The sequence below is a fragment of the Mus musculus genome, chromosome X, assembly GCF_000001635.26.
Source record: "Mus musculus strain C57BL/6J chromosome X, GRCm38.p6 C57BL/6J".
NCBI lineage: Eukaryota > Metazoa > Chordata > Mammalia > Rodentia > Muridae > Mus > Mus musculus.
In genome coordinates, this window is record NC_000086.7 from 120,280,285 (window position 1) to 120,303,254 (window position 22,970).

General features: G+C 36.4%; 1 protein-coding gene and 1 long non-coding RNA gene across 14 annotated transcripts in view; one reads left to right on the forward strand and one right to left on the reverse strand.

Moving 5' to 3' along the window:
• Nucleotides 1-605: 605 nt before the first annotated feature.
• Gm30577 lies at nucleotides 606-9,950 on the reverse strand. The gene is made up of 4 exons (XR_387050.3): nucleotides 9,762-9,950; nucleotides 6,882-6,940; nucleotides 4,457-4,497; nucleotides 606-3,211 (listed from the first exon to the last, which is right to left on the reverse strand). It is a non-coding gene; the product is annotated as a predicted gene, 30577 (long non-coding RNA).
• A 3-nt stretch (nucleotides 9,951-9,953) lies between these two features.
• The window catches only part of Pcdh11x (protocadherin 11 X-linked), a 620,385-nt gene continuing 607,368 nt past the window's right edge, over nucleotides 9,954-22,970 (forward strand). For 4 of the 13 annotated variants that reach the window (NR_073451.1, NR_073452.1, NM_001271809.1 and 1 more), the window contains exon 1: nucleotides 10,043-10,367. Coding sequence is in view for 5 of the 13 variants with exons in the window: in XM_006528392.4 (XP_006528455.1) it covers nucleotides 11,003-11,048 (46 nt within the window). In the remaining 8 variants the exon portion in view is untranslated. Of the gene's footprint in view, nucleotides 10,368-10,710; nucleotides 11,049-22,970 lie in introns of all 13 variants that reach the window. The other 9 variants (XR_387044.3, XR_001782746.2, XM_006528392.4 and 6 more) reach the window with 5 other exon arrangements.

Here is a 22,970-nt window from a genome sequence, read left to right on the forward strand (position 1 = left end):
GGCTGTCCTGGAACTCAGTTTGTAGACCAGGCTGGCCTCGAACTCAGAAATCTGCCTGCCTCTGCCTCCTGGGTGCTGGGATTAAAGGTGTGCGCCACCATGCCCAGTAGAAAAGAATTTTAAAAAATAACTTTCTGAAATAAAAAAGTTCTTTATAAATTAATTAATTTTATAAGGACATAATGAATGGATAATGTAGCTATCTCCTACTCTTTTCACCCAGAGATCTCTTTGCATGTCTCAGGAAGTCTAATTTTTTATATTATTAAGGAAAATTAAAATATTTGTGCTAGGTGCTCTATCAGATGTTTTTATATTCATTATCTCATGTATTTCCCCTAACAAATCTCAGATTAATTTTGCTTCTCACTATATATTTATTAAAGTTAGAATTCAGAAAGTCTAAGTGATTTACCAAATATCATACATCTAGGATGGTATAGGATAATACATTATTTTCAAGCTCTGTTAGTGTAACTAATATATACCAAGTTTAATAATGTTTCCTTTATGTCATGATGTAAAAATATAACCCACAAAAGAATGTATTATAATTATATCATGTACATTACAACTTCTAGACAAAAAAAAATTCTATACATTAGTTCAAGAGTGGTAACAAGAGAATGCTTTATTATATCTCATATATACTATCCTTTATTCCATTTCCATGTACAAAATTTAGTCTTCACATATTTATTTTTTATACTCTGGTGTGTTTTATACTACAGAACACCCAAAAATAGGATGAATTATAACAACATGGCATAGCTACACACTTATTGCAGCATGGCATGCAAAGCACTTGAGTTGGTCATAATGGGGTTAGCAAGTGTTATTGTCCATGTCTCTTCCTAAAATTGCATCTAAGGAGATCAAAGAACTCAATAGGAATTTAAAAATAGGGATTGCACACCGATTTTTGTTTAGCAATTCCTTGCTAAAACTTAACACAATTCTTTTCTTTCCAAAATCTACAGAAAGAATATTAATGTGAAGGGAGAGGTTTCTTCAGCTTTCTATTTTCTCCTAGCACCTCTATTTCTTCCCATATCAGTCTCCAGAGGAATATTTTATATGTTATAGTATTTGTTCAAAAAATAGAAAGAAGCATAGAATAAGTTGTTAAAATGATGGTAGTAAAGCTGAAGCAGGAAGGAAATAAAGGAAGCTTAAAAGGATACTTATTAATTGTCTTCCATTAGAATTCAGAGTTTGTCTAGTATTTAAGTTTTAGTCTCTTTCTCTCTGAGACAGAGTCTGATTTATTAGTTCTTAGATATGATTTGAGACAAAATATCATCTTCTATTTTTTCATCTTATTTAGTAAGAATTAAACAGAAAACTAAGCCAAGTTAATTCTATTAAGATTTTATTGAACTTACAATTATTGCTTGTTGATAAGAATAAATCTAATGTAAAAATATAATTCATTTGACAATTGTGTTGTTCTACATTATACATCAGATCCAAAAATGTCTTTAAAATAAAACAGGTATCATATTTCTGAAAATTTTTTCATTCATGTTACTTTTAAAATTGGCTGTGTATAAAGACTGTGGTGACATAAAGTCAGAAATAAAATTTAATCTAATACATATTTTAGTAGCACTTAGTCTTTTATGAAATGTTACTTTATATGTGTTTAGTATTTGACTAAAAGTATGTAATTCTTGAAGTTCTTAACTAAGTATGTAGATCCACCCCCTTTTTTATATAATAGCATATACTAGCAAGATTTTGCTGAAAGGACCCAGATATGGCTATCTCTTGTGAGACTATACCAGGGCCTGGCAAACACAGAAATGGATGCTCACAGTCAGCTATTGGATGGGTCACAGGGCCCCCAATGGAGGAGCTAGAGAAAGTACCCAAGGAGCTGAAGGGATATGCAATCCTATAGGTGGAACAACAATATGAACTACCCAGTACCCCGGAGCTCTTGTCTCTAGCTGCTTATGTATCAAAAGATGGCCTAGTCAGCCATTAGTGGAAAGAGAGGCCCATTGGTCTTGCAAACTTTATATGCCTCAGCACAGGGGAATGCCAGGGCCAAGAAGTGGGAGTGGGTGGGTGGGGGAGTGGATGGGGGAGCGTGTGGGGAACTTTTGGGATAGCATTGGAAATGTAAAAGAAATAAATAGCCAATAATAATAATAAAAGAATAGGTAGCCCACTTTGTCTGCTGGAACTGAAGCCTCTCTTTCTCATTCTTTAAAAGTCTACTTTGTATTCTTGGTGTTAATAATAAATATGTTACCTTGAAGAATAAAAAAAAAAATCTGGGGACCTGACTAAGAGATAATTCAAAGCACTACATACTTTATCTTGTAGCTTTTACAGATATTTCTTCATTCTATTTTACCTGTAAAGAAAGTAGCAATTTTAATAATTCACAGGCATGTGATGCTTGAAAGCCTATGTCACTTAATAACTCTGTTATGACTTTTTGGTTTCATATGCTGTCATTTTATTTGTGCTTTCTTATTGTTGCTTTTTTTTCAAATACTATTACAACTTCATGGTCATCTTTTGGAGAATCTTTTATAATTTATAGAAGGTGTGTGGGTTTTAATTTATTTATATTGCTGAAGTGTTATGAAAAGCTTTGAGTAACATTATTTTTTATGATGAACTGAAGACTAATCAACATATTGATTCACTTCAGAATCATATACATAATGCATGGTCCAAGAAAGTAAAATTTAAATAAATGGCTAATGTCTGAGGACAATTTAGTTATTTGTACCCACTATGCTTAGAAATGTGTCTTATCAAGAACATAATCCTGAGGTAAGTAGAAAGTTTTGTATCAGCACTGAATTCAGGGCTTGAGAAAGGGAAGGAGGAACACTACGCAGCGTGCCCACACTGTGAATAGCAAAGCCTGATTTAATACTCAATACTAGAATATCCTCATTTCACTGAGGGAGATAAGTGAGGTAGTTACTCTTAATCACGAGTATCAACTTGCTGCAATATAAGTTCAATAATGAAATACATTCTAAGTATGTTCAAGAAAGTTTCTAGGTTGAGTTAATGGAGGTGGTAAAACCTATCCTAAGACCTCATTTCTATGGGCTGAGATTCTAGAAAGAATAAACAGGAAAAAAAAAAAAAGCTGAAGTCCAAGCATTCAATGACCTCTACTGTCTGTCACTGATCACTCCAAGCTGCCATTGCCTTCCACGCTGTGATTTATTCCTTCAATCTGTGAGAAAGAAGAAAAAGAACTCTTCTTTACTTAAGTTGTTCTTGTCACATATCTTGTTAGTCATGAGAAAAGTAATTAATTGTCTAACTGTAGAAAATAGACAATTAGGGATGGCAGTGACAGTAAAGCTACTATTTGTTGAACTTACCACAAGAAAACTAAACACTAAACCAAAAAAAGAGATGGGGACAGGGGGAGAAAAATTACACTTTCGATGATAGAGTACTCTTCTATGCTCCAAACCCTTTACCTTTACTATTTAGCCAATCAAAAAGACAGCCCCAAGAGGGTTAACAATGTGTCCAATTGTACTTATGATTTCACTGCATTTTAATTTTACTGGTGAAATAACTATTTATTTAAAAATTCAACACATCTTTCTTTCAACCTGAAAGTAAAGTGCAGCATTCATTTTCACCTTCTGTGAAAAGAAACAAATTGAATACTTAAGACTAGCTGCCTTTTCACATTTGAGAACAGCTAAGATTTTGTAATAAAGAACTAGAAACCGTTTAATTTGAAATGAAAAAAAATCATGTTGTATATGTATTTTCTAGTCATTTAAACTTATGTGTAGTGCAGTCAATGTAAAACAGCTCGAATTAGCCATCCATTAAATACCTTCATTTGACTAAATCACAGTCATAATTATTCTTAAAGGTATTTTGCCTTTTTATATTTTTCTGTACACACACTAAAATTGTTATCATACATTAGAAAATAGAAGAGATTTCACAAGCTACACAAAAATTAAATCTCCATAGCTCATAGTTATATCATAGAAATAAAGAAACTTTAAAAAGTAAAGGCTTGGAATAGCCTGAGATTAGTCTGTAAACTTTGAAAAAAATGTGTCTTTTCAATAGATCCAGGATACTGTTTTTTTTTTGTTTTGTTTGTTGTGTTTTGTTTTGTGTGGTGGTGGTGGTGGTGGTGGTGGTGGTGGTGGCGGTGTGTATGTGTGGTGTGTGTGTGTGTGTGTGTGTGTGTGTGTGTGTGTGTGACAGAGAGAGAGAGAGAGAGAGAGAGAGAGAGAGAGAGAGAGAGAGAGAGAGTCCGTGTGTGTTTCTTTAGCTTAAAGCATTATGTGATACCCACCTGGCTAGATCACAATGTTGGCCAGATGAAAATTTCACCTCAATATTAAATAAACAAGAAAAATATAATTTAATTTTATTTAACAATCAAATTTTCTTACAGGTTGTTTATTATTATTATTATTATTATTATTATTATTATTACCTCATGGAACAGCACCTGGATAACATAAGACAAAGTTCCTCCTAAAGAAATAAAGATAGAAGCTGTTAGTTAATAGTATTTTCTATTTTTACACCTTAAAGAGACAGTATTTTCCCTTGCTCATATACTGACAGCACAATACAACTAATTACCACGCATAATTTAAAGAGTTTCATTTGATGCAGTATGGATATGTTACAGTGCCACACAATAAATATATTCCTTAGTAGAAAACAGCAACTACTAGTATTCATGCTTACTCACTCCCTGACAATAATTAGAGTCCCGTGCTTTGGCAAAGTTCAGCTATATAGACAATGCTTAGGAGAGAGAGAGAGAGAGAGAGAGAGAGAGAGAGAAAGAGAGAGAGAGAGAGAGAGAGAGAGAGAGAGAGAGAGAGAGAGAGAGAGAGAACTAGAACGAACCTAGGCTGCAGCTTTTGTCCACTATAAGTGTCAAGCTATTCAAGCCTAGAAGAGAAAAAGCTCACATGCCCTGATCACTCACAGTTATTCTACCACTACTTCATTAAAGAGGTTGTTAAATCTTCAGGGTTTGTTTAAAAAACAAAAAACAAAAACAAAAACAAAAACAAAAAAACAAAAAATTAAAATAAAACCCTTTCTTCCTAAGAAACCCGTTATTGGGATTCCCCCATCCCCCTGCCCCTTTAGCTTTTAGCATTCAGGAATAGGGAACCAAATCAATGTTTCAAATGTTTCCCACTTAATTGCCTAACTAAGACTGCAAGCTCCTAATATTGTTTCCGTTATGTGGTAGTCCTAGGAGAAAAGGAAGGAGGGAAAAGAAAAAAGAAACAAATAGGAAAAGAAGGCAAAACTCTACAAGATACCTCCAGGAAGGAAAAATAAACTGTTAGTTTCATTTCACAGGTAGGTCTCTTTCAAATTCTAATCCTTGATAGTGCTAGAGAGGGGGATGGGTTTTAGAAAACTATTTTTCTAAGTTTTCACTAATAGCACCCTCTAGTGTTTCCAGTTGAGCTATGCATAAGATTTTCAGCTAAGTATGTGAAGGGGAATACAAGAAAAAAGAAAAATCTCCTGTTATAATCATTAACTGCTTGGGGGCTGTAAAAGCAACCTTTCTTTTTCCATACTTAAATTCTATATTTAGTTGTGTTCTTGTCTACCTGTTGCTTACAGACTTTGACTTGTGTATGTACAAATGATGTAGTAAGAATGTCTGTATTCAAAAACATAGTTTCTAAACTTTTAAGAGCATTTTTACATAATTTATTATTCTTTAGTATTACAGCATCATCCCAGTAGTCCTGTGTATCTTGGATAATGACAACTTATTAATTTAGTGTCAAGCAGTTCTGAACATATTAGGTACATTATCTTTTTAAAAATTATATACATGTATTGAGTTGGGTAATGCTATCCTCACATTTTTATGAATGGACAGAATCTGTTTAGAAGACAACTCTGCTCCTGTTTTAAAAGAGCAAAAAAATAGCTTTAAGTTTTCTCTGGAGTCACATTACAATTACAAAAAGCAATTAATTTGAATGATAGCTTTATTCAAGCAATTACTCAGAATATGGACATTCTATAGAGACATTGTTATGCATCTTTCATATATGTATATGTATGTTCACATCCAAAGAAATCTTCAAAATTTGGCATGATTTTATTCTTCCAGTATAACTCAAATTGAGATATCATTTTATGGGCTCAGCAGTCACACGTGGAAAATGATTATCTCGCTGAATAATACTCTCCTTGGAGGTTTATTTGTCCACAGCAACATAGTTAGAAAATAGCAACGCTGAGACTCCCTGTTTAATCTAAACCTACTGTCCTTTACTTACTCACTGAGATTCACCGTCTGCTAATAATTACAATTGTTATTGCTTAAATGTTAAGCATATAAATATGGGTTATACATTTTATCCTGCCTTATCTACTTTCCAAATAGCCATTGTCATCTAGTAGCTACACTATTTGTTCACAATGTACAGTACAAGTTGTTTAGTACAACACAAAATGGCTGAAATTTTGTATAAAGCAGCTGTCATGCAAGAGACAAAATGTGCTTGTTCTGATTAATCTGCGTGGTCAGTGTGTTTTCTTCTGCACAACGATCACATGGGAGGGCAAATCACAGCAGATTACTTGTTAGAAAGCATTTTAATGTAAGAGAAACCGAAGTATAAGAAATTGATTATCCTCATTGATGTTATATCAAAAATGATTTTGGCAGAACAAGTAAGAAATACAGCAATAGGCTATGCCTGCCCAATCTTTCTTCACATTAACATATACTTTTTCTCAGTATTCAATTCTCCTACATCTGAGAAACATCTGTACTCACTGAGGTTTAAAAAATCTTATCATTTATAAAACCATATAATAGTTTATGGCTAAAGTTAAGAGAGGAAAGATATTTCTATACTTACAAGATATATATTATCATAACCATACTTTTATATGCATAGTGGAATTATCGTTCAGGCTCCTAATTGGAACACAGAAAAAAATGCAATAAATACCATAGTTGCTCCATATCATTTTTTGTAACAACACATTGGCAGAGTGTCCTTTTGACTTTTGAAATCTTTGTTAATTGTAAGATTTCTTATAGAATTTACATTTTGATAAGCTACCATCACACAACCTGAAACCATATGTTAATGGAGAACAAACAGTATTATAAACAGTACAAGCTTGGGTTTTCCAACTCTAGATTTTATAGCTATAACACCTTAGGCATTTTTATGTATTCTTATTTCCTTACTTGAGAAGCTCATAATATCTATCTCAAGAAGTAGTTTTTGAGGATTAATAGAACTATTTAATAATGCAGACAGTCCATAAATTCATTTAGTCACGGAGGGTCCTTCTCTCTGCAGGAAATGCAAGGTTCTTATCAGTTCTTTCATAGTTAGAATTCAGTCTGCTTTTGCCAGGTGTCCTGGCTTCTGCTTATTTCATTGCTCACTGGTGCCACCATCAGTCAGAATACAGGCAAGAAAAAATTGGGGAAATTTCTTTTATTATTTTGAGATGTGGATTTCTGTCAGTCTTTTCAACAAACTGCATTTTTTTCCCTTGGAGGATTTTCAGGGTTACTTAGTTCAACTTGTAGAGTCTTCATGGTCTATGAGGAATGCTTCTATGCTATAGAGATGATTTTCTTTTTGGCTATACACATAAAATGAAATATTGCACTCTACACTCCATACTAACTATTAAACGTTTATTTGGCTGAATGCTTAATCCACTCTGAACAGAATGACAGACTAAACTTAAGAGTATAAATCCTTATACAAGTTACATGTGTTTTACAAACATTCGTTCAGGAATTATAGGACACACTTAATAATGTTAACAACATAATTCTGTCATGATGATAGCTTTAATAACAGGTAATGACTATTTATCTCCCCTTACATCAAACTGAGATGGAAATCTTAAGAAAGCAATTGATTGATATCTACTACAGGTGTTATGAGGAATAATTGGTGCTTTGAAGGTATCACTGTGACATAGATTTGCCACACTATTTTAGATCAACCAGTGATTTTATTTTCATTGAGTTACTGCTATCCCTTATGAAAGTGTCACAGAACAGTTCAACATCCAAGAGGCAGAACAGTAACATTTGACAGCATCTGATTTCATCTCATACACATTTCCTTGCTCTGACAAAGAGAACAGAGGCCACTGCTAGATATTCTGAATAATGAAGTCAGAAATACAACAGGAATAAAATGTAATGCTAAAGTGTCTCCCTGGACCCATATAAGAAAATACGTCCTTGTGTTTTATTTCACGAAGACTGTACTGAACTGCCGTGTTGAGGTTTCTCTTCAGCAGTGGCTTCAGGTATAAGAAATAAAATACAACAAAAATGTTTGAGGAATTTAGAAAGCAAGACTTTAAATTAAAATTAAAAACTACAATTGGAAATTGGAAGGGGGTTAGGAAAAGAGAGTGGGGTTTAGTGGAGCAAAGATTCATAAAATTTTGCCCTCAAAGGAACTTTCTGTAAAAATTCTGTTTGTGAAAATCAGCCAGCAATAACTAGCAGATTATTTTTTTATACTCTGTTCCTTTGCAGATGCAACCTCTTATTCTATTTCCCCATCAGTGTACAAGATTAAAATCAAATGTACATCAAATTGAGATGGAAATCTTAAGGAAGTATTAACAGAATTCATTGATTTTAGTGTCTGAAAGCAGTGTACTTTTTCTTGTTTTATTTCAGAAAAAAAAAAAGCAAAACCAAAAACCGAAATCCAAAACCAAAACTCAGTTTTCCCTTTCAAAACTAAACTGAAGAACCAGAAATGTAAGGTTTTTTTACACATTAAGAAAAGAAAGTGAATTTTTTTCTAAAACACACATATTTTGTGCAGACTAATTTAGACAATTCACTTGTCTCATTTCCTGGCCTCTAGGTAAATATAAAGACATCCTCTTTGAAATTAGAACCAGAGAGGTCTGGGTGTTATTATGTTTTTGAGCCTATTCTATAGGTAGGGAATTAACTTCTGTTTCTTGTTATTCATGAGTTATCTGAGCCACACACCTGACACAGTGACCCTTGTTGCTTTAGTGCTCTCCAGAGACCTGACACCCTATGCCAGGCAGGCTTCACCATCTGAGATGCCAAGCTTATTGGCAAGCATTAGGGTTGCAGCTCCAGGCTGTGCTCTTCCTTGTCTGGTATCCTTTCCTGCTTTCAAACGGCATTGTTCACACAGTGACACCACCCCACCCCCTCAAAGGGTCACAGACATGATCTGTTTAATGATACCCTTAGTTTTGCTCTGGGATAGCCAAATGTCGTATTTCCTCCGCAGACACTCACTCCACCCTACACCACACAGGAGAATGTGTGTGGACAGGCAGCCAAGATTTCTGAGACCTCTCACAACTGGATATGGTATATTCAGAAACAGGCACTTGGCTCAAATTGCGGGTTCTCCTGGATCTTGCTCCTACTTCCTCTAGTGTGCCCTAAGTACCCTTTGTATAAGAAAATGGTGTTACTTGCTGTTAGTTCTCTAGCTGGAGTCAGCGGAGCTTGAGGAATCCTGAGAAAGGCACGCATACCAAGAAAAATCAAACTTCTGTAAGATGATGTAAACGAGTGAAACTTAAAGAGGAGAACTAAAGTGCAAGGAGAGGGGGGACCACCCGGGGGAGGAATGCTTGCCCTGCTTATTTTGTTCAGTTTGTTCCCCTAAGCATCCAGTCCCATAAAGGAGCGTGCAGGCAAAACGCTTTCTGCCTCCTTCTCTGGGCCACAAGATGTAACTTCCCAAGCTTACCTCAGTCTCGCCCCCGCACCGCTCCTGAGGTTCTTCATCCTCTGGGAGAGGCGGCCTCCTGAGCTGGAGTGGGAAGAGGGGTGCAGGGAGTGGGGACAAAAGGGGGGTACCCATCAGTTGGTGCTGCGCCATCCCCTCCCAGCAGGCGGCTAGGGCACTCGTTCACTCCTTTTCCCCCCCCCCCGCCTTCCACTCGCTCACCCCCCTTCTGTCCCCCTTCCCCCTCCTGTCTAGTCCCTCCCCCTCGCCATTGAAAAGGGCTGGCTTGGCAGTGGCTCCTTGCAGTCGACGAACTGTCAGGGCGGGAGTAGCTGTGAGCCAGAGCAGCCAGCAGCGGCCCGCGCAGCAAAGCGGAAAGCTAGGCTACCAGAGTGCAAGGAGTCTCAGTGGCAGAAGCTACTCAGGCGACACAGGCAGCCCAGCTAGCCCGGGCCGCCCGACCAGCCTCACAAACAGCCTCCAAGACAAACAGCTGCTCTGCGGACTGCGAGCTGTGGCGGTAGATCCCGCTACAGCAATCGCAGTCTCTGTGGAGCGGGCGGAAGCCTTTTTTTCTCCTTTTTCGTTCCCCTCTTCATACTACTCAAAGAGGAGTCTAAACAGTAGGTAAGTATCGGGTTCGGTTCGGGAGCTAAAGCCGCTGAGGCTGGGGACTCATGGCATGTCCTGCGCTTAGGACGCGGTGACTGCTTGCGCCTGGGATCTGGGCAGTTGACCATAGCATGCTTTTAGAGACCTACTGGTGCCCTCCCTTCCGGGTTCTGTTCCCTAGAGGTAAGAAAAAGAGCAAACCCGGGAGATGAGCTCCCAAAGAAAATCTTTTGACACTGCCTCCACTCGGTTTGGTTACTTTGCTAAAACTCTCACTTTTGTCAGAAAAGTGTCCGCGCATGAATTTCTCCGACATGGGTTGTGCAAAAAGGTCTTTCACTTTAATTGATTCTTCCAGCTTCAGCGAAGCTGAATGAAACTCTGATCTGGGAAAGTGCGGGGATGCAGAGTTGACGCCCCAGACCATTAGGGGAGACACCTGGAGCAAGTCCAGCTGAGGGGCAGTGTGCCTCAGCAGTGAATCCGCGGTGGACCCTGGAAGCTGGCCCAGCTGCGCTCCTCTCTGGGGTCTCCGATTTGAGTCCAGGTTTGATAGCGCAACCCGGTTGGGGAGCGACCCTTGCCGCAGGGCTTCGGAAAACTGTGCGCACAGCAGGGCGCCCAGCGTCTACTGGATTGGTCCTCCTGGTATGATCCCATTTCTTCCTGCCCTGGGACCTAGTGGATGTAGAGATGGTAGGTGTGAGAAATTCTGTCCCCCCTTTATAAATGCAACTTCGTATAAACCAGCAGCTGAAAATCAATATTCTTTTTTTTTTAATTTGGGGGGGGGGAGACTTACAAAGTCAAGCCCAACATAAAAGGGTTCCTCTATTCTCTAGAGAAATGACTCGGAATTCCTTAGCCAAAAGAACGCCCACCTATGTCATAAATACCTGGCGTTTTTCAAGAGAGAATCAAAAAGCAGTTCCCTCCACAAAGGAAGGATCTTCCTAGAGCTTGTAAAGAAAGGCCCCCTTTCCCCCCAAAAAATGTCTCTTGCTTAGAGCTTCATTGGAAAAGGTGACTTTAAAAAACGGCTACATTGCTTTAGAGACTTTGGAAGAGCGCAGCAACAGTATACCTCCAGTTGGAGACACTACTCTGTGAGCGCAGTCACAAAGCTACTAGTCCCTGGGGTGTCAATGTCCCAGAGTGCATGGCAGGATCCATTTCTGTGTCTCCCCCAAGGAAAGACTTTTTAGGGGTTGAGTGAAGATGGCCCCTTTGCTGCCTCTGATTTATTCCAGGCTCCACTAGGTTAGCTGCCTTTGCGGCTTGGGGTGTGGGGCACTGGGATGTGTGCTTGGAGTATGTGAGCGCGCGCCTCCAGGCGGGCACTCGCCTCTGCGAGCGGGGTGTCCTTCCAAAATGTCTCAGGGGGGCTGGGAGTCCAAACTTGCGCCATTGCGGCACCCACTAACAACGTAAATCAGGGAGAGCAGGGGGGTCTAGTACAAAAGAAAAAAATAATAAAGAAAATTAAAGGGTAACAGAAGCAAATGATGAAGGAAAAAAATTAAAAAAAAAAAAAAAACATAACGCTGTCCTTTCCCTTACTGTGAGGAAACTTTCCAAAGGCAGATTTATATCAGCTTGGGGGCTGTTTCTTTACAATGGACCCAGTGTGAAAAAAGTGTTTGAGAATCTAGGCCATGGGCAACGGGGCAAAAAAATAGGAGAGTAATGGGGACAGAGGACCCCTGAGTGTGGTACTAGCTCTGCAACCAGCAAACAACCTGAGGAGCAGGCAGATAATTCTGAACACAGCACAGTGTAACGCCAAAAAAGGGTGAAAATGCTAGGTGTCTTACTTGTCATTCAAAAAACAAAACAAAAAAAAAAAAAAAAAGGAAAGAAAGAGAAAAAGGAAGAGAAAAAGTGAGTAAAACAAGTGTGACTCAAGAGTGAATAAAGGAGTTGGGGAGATGCGCTGGTTGGCGCCTCTGCAACTTTGGAAGATGTGCACTTTTAATCACGTTTGAAACAAATTCACAAATTCCCACGGCCAAGGCTCTAGCCTCAGGGCTGTCTTTGCCTGTGTTTTTGTGCGGGGGGAAGCTTTTGAAAGCTTGGGAAAGTAACTGATAGTGTGTCCGTGTTTCACCTTTCTTGTCTTTGGTTCATCCGAGGCAGAACTGACAGTGTGCGGGCGGTTTTGAGAAAGAACCAGGAGATGAAGGAGCCAAGGTCTAAATCTACCTTTCTCCTGCTGCTAAATTAAGAACTGCCGCGCCCAGCTCAAGTCCCGGCGCCGCCGCCAGGGCGCTGAGTTCGCCAAGCGGCTCGCTAGAGCCTCAGAGAGCGAGCAGAGGGAACGCAGTTCGTGCTGGGGTCTTTTTCACGTGGGCCGCCCCTCCTTCTCTGGCAATGATGTCAGCTGCAGTGAGGGTCCGCCGGCTGGCAGGAGAGCGAGCGACTAGGACGGGTAGGGAGCGGAAGCAGGCCAACCTGAGGGGCGCGCTCCCCGTGCGCAGTCGCCCTACGTCCCTAGGCTCCTGCGCAGCTGACCCCCATCCCCCTCACCTCCCAAAGGCACCCTGATCCTCAAAAGGTACATCAAGGTGCCGCCTGCCCGCTGAGCTTTTGGAACTCGGCCTTGAGAACCGTGTGTGTGTGTGTGTGTGTGTGTGTGTGTGTGTGTGTGTGTGTGTGAGCGCGCGCGCGTGCGCGCGTGTGTGTTGCCCTCCCTCCTTTCAGCCTGGCTCTGTTCTTCCCAGTTTCCAGCTCTTGCCTTTTTTATTCACACTGAATTAAATCATCCAGTGTTAATGTACCGGGGTTGAAATCTCTGCGTGTCTTGCCCCACCCACCCCCTCCATGCTGCGTGATTAGTAAAGATGTAAGAATCACAAATCTTTACTCCCATTACCCATCCCCCACCGGCCAGTCTATGCAAGAAAGCAAGTTCTTGGGGGGTGATGCTTGGGGTTCTTTTCTTCAGGAGATGGGGTGGAAAGGGAAGGGGACAAAGGTGAATGCTCTGGATGAGGAGTCCCTTGTATGAAAAATACAAGACTGGAATTAAGAAGTCCAACACTGTGAGGTTTCTGGCAGCAGGCAAGGAGGAGTCGCGGTGTTTTTTATTCCAAGGCTATGGAGTCACTTCTGTAGACCAATGCACCAAATTGGGAAGTTTCCTGAATAGGTTTATTTTATTTTATTTTATTTGTTTGTTCTTCTTTTTACTAGACAGAAGCCACGTAGTTTCCCTTTATAAAGTGGTCCAGTCCTTTTTGAGGAACAACACCCCACTTTCCTGAAAGCAAAACCAATCCCTTTTCCCACTGAGTGTGAACAATTTATTCTTTAGCTACAAGAGAAGGAACCTAGTGAACACTTGGAGAAGGTTATGCAGGGCGAGAGGAAAAAGACACAAGCTGGGCATGTGGACACCAACTGAAGCCCTCAGCTGTCACATTCTTGAGGAAATTAGATTCGAGGGGATCACAACAAATTGCTTAGCTGCTGCATTTCCTTTGGCGGCAGAGGGGAATAGCACAGTAGCTTCCGTTTTGTAAATGTGGGTTTTCTATGCTCCCTTTTCTTCCCTTCCTTTTGACACAAAGCATTCTTTACATGATATACCACTCCCACAAACTTAAGAGCTGCTGTGCGTTTGAAATGCAGGAAGAAGGGAACTCAGATGAAGCATAAAACCACATTCCTTTTCTAGGGCTAAATCATTTGCTAAGAACCCACCCTCCCTTTATCACCCAAGCTCTGTTCTGATAGATGTCCTTAATGTTGGGTTTCTGCAGCTGGAAGGCCTAGCTGAGAGGACAGCAGGTTTCATATTATCCTTTCTCTTGGTTTTCAAAACTTCATGCAAAATAGAAATTCCTGATAATAAGCTTCCTGATTTTTGTTGGCAGGACGAAATCTGGTAAGGGACTTTAAAAGCAGAAAATTGTCTGGTTATTTGTTGTTGTTTGTTTGTTTAGTTGTTTTTTTTTCCTGTCTACGGGATCAGTCCACAATAGCTTTTGGACAGGATTTATAAGATTCTTGGGGGAGCACAGGAAGATATACAAACAAGGAAACTGTATACAAACCACTGGCTTTGAACTACACTCAGGAAATATGTATGGCTGCCACGTTTTCTATTAGTAGAAAAGGAAATTATGCAAGGGATGAAGACCTGAAAGCTAATTTCCTCCAATAATCTTGGTTTACATATTTGAAAGGAGGTGCCATCCATTTGTCCGCCAAAGAATCTATGAACATGAATTAGACAAAAATTGTACCAAAGTACCAGGCTCAAAATTTTTAATCCAAAGAGATTATGAATTATTTGGCATAGGCCTATGTAAACTAGAAGTCTCTCATAAAATTAGGATACGATGTGATGAATGCTATAATTGTTCATAATAGAGGAATTATATATATAGTGAAGAGGTTAGGAGGTTCTTAAGGAAAGGAAACGATATATTTTTGACTATAAAAAATAGTCACTGGGAGCCAACAAGCAGACATGGATGGTTACAAAGAACAAAGTAGTAAAGAAAGGATGATGGCAGGAATTTGTGGCTTACTGTGGAGTAAGAAAATGTGTCATTTGTATATTCTGACCAACTCTGAGGATTTATCAGAAAAACATGTTTATAATAAAATAAATAAATATCTTGCAGTGAGTGGTTTATGGAATGTGCTCTTTACATAAAAAAAGAAAACTATTCTAAATAATTTGATGATTGCAATAAAGAATGGAGCCAAAAAAAGAATTAATTGTAACAGCCAGAGCAAAAAACATAAGAAAAGGGCTTAAAACCAATCAGTAAAACTTAGAAAAAAATATGGCTGTGGGGAAAATAGTTTCTCTTTTATTACCTGCAACGTATATCATTTTACTAATCACACTTTCCTATCCTAATCTTGTATATTCTTCATCTTCCACCCAAAGGTGATGAAATGTCTCTAAGACCTTTTGTTCTAGACATCAGAATGTTTTCATCCATTTACAAGAACATGTTTGCCCACTACACTTCATTTTTCACACACTCTTCAACCTTCTCATCACCCTACATCATCATTTCTTTCATTCCTTACTCCAGCTCCCTCTCTAATGCCAGGTTTGTACTTGTTAAATATTGTTTCCTTCCCTTAGACACTAGCAAGCAGCAATCAGTAGTACCCTATTGTACTTTCCACTTTTTCCTCACTGCTTTATTTCTGGATTAATTAACGCGCGCGCGCGCGCACACACACACACACACACACACACACACACACACACACACGTATAAACAATACATAATGCCCAGTGGCCTTAGCCTCTCAAATAACTCCAAAGGAGCTTTCCGTAAATAAATAAATGAATAAATAAAGCAATCTTTGCTTCGAAATTGTTTACAAATTTGTAAAATTTACTGCACCAAGAAGACTTAATATTGTTTCTGTGTCTTTTGCTGCTTTAATTTCAAATGAGATTTTTTAGTAGAACTCCTCTGATTTATTATATTTTCACTATGTCTGCACATGCCTGTTTTCTGTTGCTTGCATTGAGGGAATTTAAAAATTGTGCATTGGGGAGTATTCCAACTTAATGTAATTGTTCACTACACATTCTTTACACATTGGCTTTGCATTCTATCCTTTCTGGCATGTCTTCTTCTCATGAGCCACTCTTTTCATTGGTTTTAGTAACAATCTTTTTATTTCCTGCTCCATGCTCAGGATCCCAGACAAGATTTTAAAGCTTTTGCCAATTTGTGTTTTTTTAGCAACATAAATATGTACCATACCCAGAGAAAAAAGAAGCTAAGAAGCAAGAAGCCATATATATACATATATATATATATATATATATATGTATATATATATATATGTATATATATATATATACATATATATATATATGTATACACACACACACACACATATATATATATATATACATATATATTCTTGATATGTGTGAAGAAAAGGAAATGATTCTTGCTACTCTACATTTTATAAATTTGGCTAAATATTGTTGGGAATTAAGAGGGAAGAAAAAAATCCCATAGAGTCTATATTTTATTTTCATTAAAGACATTTGAATTTTATCTTGGGGAAAACAAAATATATAATAACTCCATATGTTTATACTCATTAACTTTACATTATAACATTCTGAATTACTTATCATTGTCTGAGCAGAGTTTTGTTATCTGAAGACTTTATTGATCATTCAATGTCCAGAATGAAGAAAAATAGGTAAGATTTCTTTGGCATTATAGATTTGCGTATGATATTTAAACTGATCATGCTTGAAAATGGTGTGATTATTTGGCTAAAGTTAATCATAAAAGGCATATTTAAAAATATGGTTTGAAAAAACAAAAATATCTTTGATTTATATGACATGTCTCTTCAAGATTTATATGCTGTGCATCATCAAGGGTAAAACACAAACTTACCAATAGAGGAGTTTAGTTTAGTTTAGTTTGAAATTGTCTTAGAGAAATAATATAAAGATTGCATTTTTATTAACATCCAAATAATAGTGAAAAGATGTGCCTTTTCAATTATGGTTTACAATTAAAAGAATGGTTTGCCAAAATCTTAAATGTTTCTTTTATAGATTCCACCCTGAAAACATCAATTATTAAATAATTTATTTCTAATGCTGTAACTATTGATGAGTAGATTTTTAAAACTAAAAATGAAAATGATTATAGTTTCACTTCCAGCAAAAATATGAAAGAATGGTTTATCCACATAATCCATTCATCTAGAATGTTGAAGATTGCATAATAAAAAGAGCAAAGTAAAAAGAAGAAAAAGATATCCTAGGGTCAGACTTTTCCTTATATAATTTAAATTTTTTTTGATAATTTAACATTTCTTGTATCTTGACAATACACTGTAATTAGAATATAAACTTAAATTTTAAATTGGTTTACAGTTCATTTGCTAATATATAAAATGAATGTCAAGTATTGCTTTCTTCCACAAATTCTTTATTTTTAACATCTTCAATATGTACAGCATTCTGTATATTTATATTCTTTTTAAAGTCATTATAATTCTAGTACCACATGAACAGTATAGAAAGTGAAAGGCATGCTTATTCTCGTTTTTCCTGTCTGAAGGTCAGGCAGGTGAAATTAAAGCTATCTAGTCAGTAAAAGATAAAAGGATTGCTAGTCTTCAGTCTTTAAGCCAGGACTTTTCCTTGGATTCTGACTTGCCTGTCCTGTTTCCCTGAGTTTATTTTAGTCAAGTTCTGAATATAAAAAACAAAAACAAAAAAACAAAAAGAAACTTTGATTAAAACATTAAAAATTCAAATATGTGTACCTTTATGTGTATTAAAACAAATTTGTTACTTGGCTGCTTGCATCATATTTTCACTCCATTTAGTGTCTTTGTGTATTGATCTTGTGAAAAGTATCTCATAAAATAGTAGGTCTATTGACATGGTAATAGTATACATTCCAGACACTTAAAACATTCCCTTCATTTTATTTATAGAAAGAATTCAAATTATGATCCATCATAATACCACTCCATTAAGTCTGAGTCCATTTAACGTAGTAAATGTTTAGTGCTACATCTTAATTCACAATGTTTGTAAGATACCTGTATGTTTCTATGTGACTTATTTTAGGTTGAAGTTGTCAACGACTTTTAAGTAGTGTTTTCCTTTAGACATGCAGCAATCTTTTAAGCACATGAGTGTTAATCATGTGTAGGTTTGTATCATAGCAAACAAAAGACATTAAGCTTCTAATATGCAAATACATTGTTTTATCTTCAGGGTTACAAACATTTTCCTCTGGATTTTGACATGGTGAGTGAGAGCAGGGATTTATTTAAATTATGTGAACATCAAGTATTTTATAATTTATTATTGTATACAGGGTAGCCTTGAACAAATAACTTCAGCTCCCTGTACTAGTTTCCTCAAATGGAAAATGAAGGAGCTGTAAATTACTTCAAGGCCCATTGCAATGGAAAAAAAAAAGGAGTCTTGTGATGGTTCATAAAAGGCAGCATATACAATATTTGTCCTTGTCTTTTGGCTTTGTAGCTACGCATTACTACCTTCAGTGTTTAGAGTCTTTAACTGTTGATAACAAAAAGGCTGTCTTATTCAGCATTGTAATGCATTACATGTGAGAGAGTTGAACTGGATTGTGACAGATGGCCCTTAGATTTAAGAAATTAATGACTTTAAGAAGGTTACATATTGACAGGTCAGGAGCAATTAACACCTGCAAAAATGTAATGAGTACTTAAGTTAAAATGAATTCAGCGCATATGTATTGAATGTCACTCTTTACATTATAGAACACTAAATCTAGGACAGGTCTCAAAGCCTCTGGAAATGTCAAAGACCAAAACTATTGAATTCAAAACTTTCAGCTCACAAATGTGGAGTGAACTCTCTACGAGTTCATATAAGACATAGCATGATAGATTGATAGATTCGTGTTTCCGATTTACCAGTGAAGTTAGAATTTTAAAACACTGTTGTGTACAACTTTTTAACTACATTTTCTCAAATACAAATATAGGTTTTTTATATTATCAGAAGTTAAATACGTAGCTTTATTTAACTAGGCAAGTTCCTATTCTGACTCAGATCTGTGTTCAAAACTTTCTTTTTAACTGAGGCTGATAATTGATCTTGCAGGGCATATATTATATTATAAAATATACTAAATAATATCCTTGATATTGAGAACAAGTGAATAAAATATCAACACATTAAAATATACAAATATTCTTTAAAAGTAACCAGAAATGTTCATTTACTACAGATAGCTAAAATACAGAAATTCCTATATAATGTGTTTATTTTTATCAGTGCATATTTGCCATACACACTTAAATGTACATTTCTGTGAAGGTCCAAATATAACTTTGGAAAGGTTTTGAGTGTTACTTTTCTAAACTTTACCCATTCAGTGTGTCAAAGTGTATGATGAGTGTTAGAGAGTATCACTAGAGAGTGTCAGGCAAAAATGGAGGCAGGCAAAATATTTCAAAGCAAAGTTCTTTTCTTCCATGAATAACCTTGTACAGCTATATTTTCTCTGGAGGAGGTGGAGAAAGTGGGGGAGGAAATAGGAAATCAAATAGAGATGAAAGAACAACCGGAGTGTTAGGTGATGGGGCTTAGATTTTAGTCTAGTGAGAAATATGCAATCTTTTAAAAACTGTGTAGATTCTCTCTTTCTCATTTCAAATATTATATGTTTAGAATACCTTAAGTTTTATATTATTGTAGTTTACTAGGCTAAAGCATCTTGCGAGACAGAAGACTGCATTACATTTAAAGACAAGTGAAGTAAGTGGCACTGCACACACACACACACACACACACACACACACACACACACACACAAGCATGAAAATGCACTATAATGTAAATGAAGAAAATACCTAATAAAAATAAAAAATAAACAATCAATATAAAATATTTAATCAGGCTGCATCCCCTTTATCTTTACAGATCAGAAAATATTATGCTCAGTTTTATTCCAATTCCCCCTGACCTCTTGGCTTTCAATTAGGCCCAGTTCATAAAACTCTCCTAGCTTGAAAATTATCATAACCCATGAACTTAGTGTTAACAGTCACTAGATACAATAGGTATACTATGCACTGTCCATTTGATAAAGTGAAGGAATGTTAAGCAAAACAATTTATGGTACAAATTACAAATCAATTGAACATTGCACACTTTGGAAATCCCTCACAATTATGTTCAAGAGTTAAAAAATAATGGAATATGAGGCTAATGCTCCACAAAATGTATAGCTGGGTAGATGTAACAGCATCCAAGCACTTTAAAATGGATCCAGTAGACAATTTGTAATCAATCAAGATCACTGCTAATGACTTGTTATTTTAAACTCTGATTTCTAGGAAGGAGTATTTTATTTCTGTACTTCTCAAATTTTAATGTTCAGACCTATTATCTAGAAATCTTGTTAAGATGCAAATTTTCATTCAGTAGCTACTGGATGAGACCTAAAATTTTGCATTTCTAAAAAACACTGTGGACATGCTGAACCTCAGCCCACATGGAGTAAACAGGAGCTAATTCATTATCATGTAAATATGACAAAGGTGAAAGTAACCAAAAGTAGCCTAATTTAAAAAATCAATAAATTTGAGTTATTGTGCAGTGTATTACACATTCAAAAATTAGCAAAATGTATGATTATTTGCATTTTGATATTAAAATGTATCTTAATCTTTGGCCCAAGTAATTTAGCTGATGCTGCCATCAGAATGACAACCAGTCTCTAGTTCATTTGCTTAACTTTTTCACCAGCTTCGTGTGCATGCATTTATATTGCTTAGAAACTGAAAGCAATTGAACAAACATTATCAACAGTTTGACAGTATTTTAAACATTTTCAAAGCAACCTAAGAGCTGTAATTATTTTCATCAGGGTATAGTTTCTTGAGAGTGTGCATTTATAAAATATCTTACTGATTTTTTATATTTTGTGTGTTTGTGTGTGTGTTTGTGTGTTTGTGTCTGTCTGTATGCATACACATTGTGACATGTGTAAAACTCAGAAAACAGCTTTCAAAAATCCATTCTCTCCTGCTCTTTTAGTCTAAGGTATGAACTCTGGTCATTAGACTTCACAGTAAGTACCTTTATCCACTGAACCATTTTTCTAGCAGTATAGAATATTTTAAATGAACATGTCATTCAGTCATTTGTATTTCAGAGCCACCAACTGAATGCTCACATCTCTAAATTAAATATTCAATTTTTACTTATTATTTTTAAGCAGTGCCTGACAGCATGCCAGGGACACCAAAAATGACAGTGAAAGATTTTTGTTTTTGTTGTTTTGTTTTGTTTTTGTTTTGTTTTTGCTTTTGTTTTTGTTTTGTTTTGTTTTGCTATGCAACATAAAAATCCCTAAAAGCTGGTAATAAATGGTTAACTAGACATTTGATAGTTTCATCACAACTAGACTTTTTTTTCTCAGAATGGAGTACAATAGTTCTTTAATCTGAGCAAAACCTTAATTCTTAATCAGACAATAGAAGAAAAGTCTGTGGTCTGTATCTTTACGTGCAGCTTATCTTGCAACAGCACTCATTACACTTAAGTCAGATATAAAAATTTAAATTGTGTTTGAAGGAGGCATAATGTGGTCTGATGGTGTTTATTGAAAAAAACAATATCACTTCAAAGATGATGTTACTGTCTTAATTGTGGCATCACAAGTCACCATCTTGTCAGTGAGACCATTTGTCTTTTTGGAGCTCAGATACTTTAATAGCAACAGCAGAGCTTGTTTGGTAGCGACTTGAGGATCCCTGTGAACTACAGGGCCAATTGGATTAAAATGTATTTTTGCAAGTGCTAAATGATCTTGGGTGTCTGCCAAAATTGGCTTGGATTTCATTACTCTTAACATTACTTAATAATGCTAAGCACAAACTGTTGCTATGTGTCTGCCAGAGAGCTTATAACAGCATAAATAGCATATTTCTTTTTAAAAATAATGTTCAATTTATGAATTTGAGACTGCAAGAGATTAATAAAAATATGTGATACTATAGAACAATTAAAATGATACTGCAGTAAAAGTCATGAATTATTTCTGAAATACATTAACATATTGGACTTTTATTGGCCATAGGTAAATGAATCCATGGGACCCAAAGCCATGGAGAAAGGAGTACTACTCTACTTGAAATAGCATCTCTTCATTGTAAGAAACAATTTTTCTGGCAGCTGGCTTTAACTGTATGAATGATTATATTTCAATTAAAATGTGTGTGTGTGTGTGTGTGTGTGTGTGTGTGTGTGTGTTATACAGCTGTGTTTTGGCAATGCTTACAACTCTGAATCTTAGGAAGTTTCACATTTTTCGTTTTATTTGAAACATATTCAAGAATTTTCATTCTGTAGATTTTTAGTGACAATAGTTAACTATGTAGGATGAATAATTTCACCCACTGGGAAATCACAGTGTGTTTTCCCTTGGAGGAACTAGATTATTAGAAGGTATTACAAAAATAACTTTTGTTGATGGAGAAGCAAGCCTTGTTTAGTTTCGTTAACGAATCTCATGAGATAATTAGTACATTTAAAAGTATAAGCAATGACACATAGTCTAAGTGCTATTAAATAAAACAAAAAGGCAAACCTATCCCTATTGTAATGTTTCTTTAAAAGTACAGTTCTTCCAGGTAGAGTTGTTATTAATATTTATTTGTGAACATGCTCTTTGCACTTCAAGGACAAAAATATTACTAGTAAATATTAATCTCCAGCTCCACTTTTTGCCTGTTTTCTTTTTGCCAAATAAAGTAACAGGTTTCCTAGGTTGTCAAATGGCTACATTGTTTTAAGAAAATACTCCAATTTATCGAGATGATTACTATGTCGTACAGCTTGTATTGTAGGTTTGTTTATAAAATGTTTAGTGATAAAATTTTCCAAAAATAAAAAAGAATAAAGATGTGCTTTTCTATATATTAGATCATAGAACATATATAATATTTAGATCTAATATATGTATTAGATCTAATATTTTCTTGCAAAATAAAAGCTTATAAATTGTGATGAGAGCCTCAGATTTGACTGAATTGCCAGTACCCCTAAGTAACTCATAACTAACAATAACTAACTGGTGGGTTTTTATT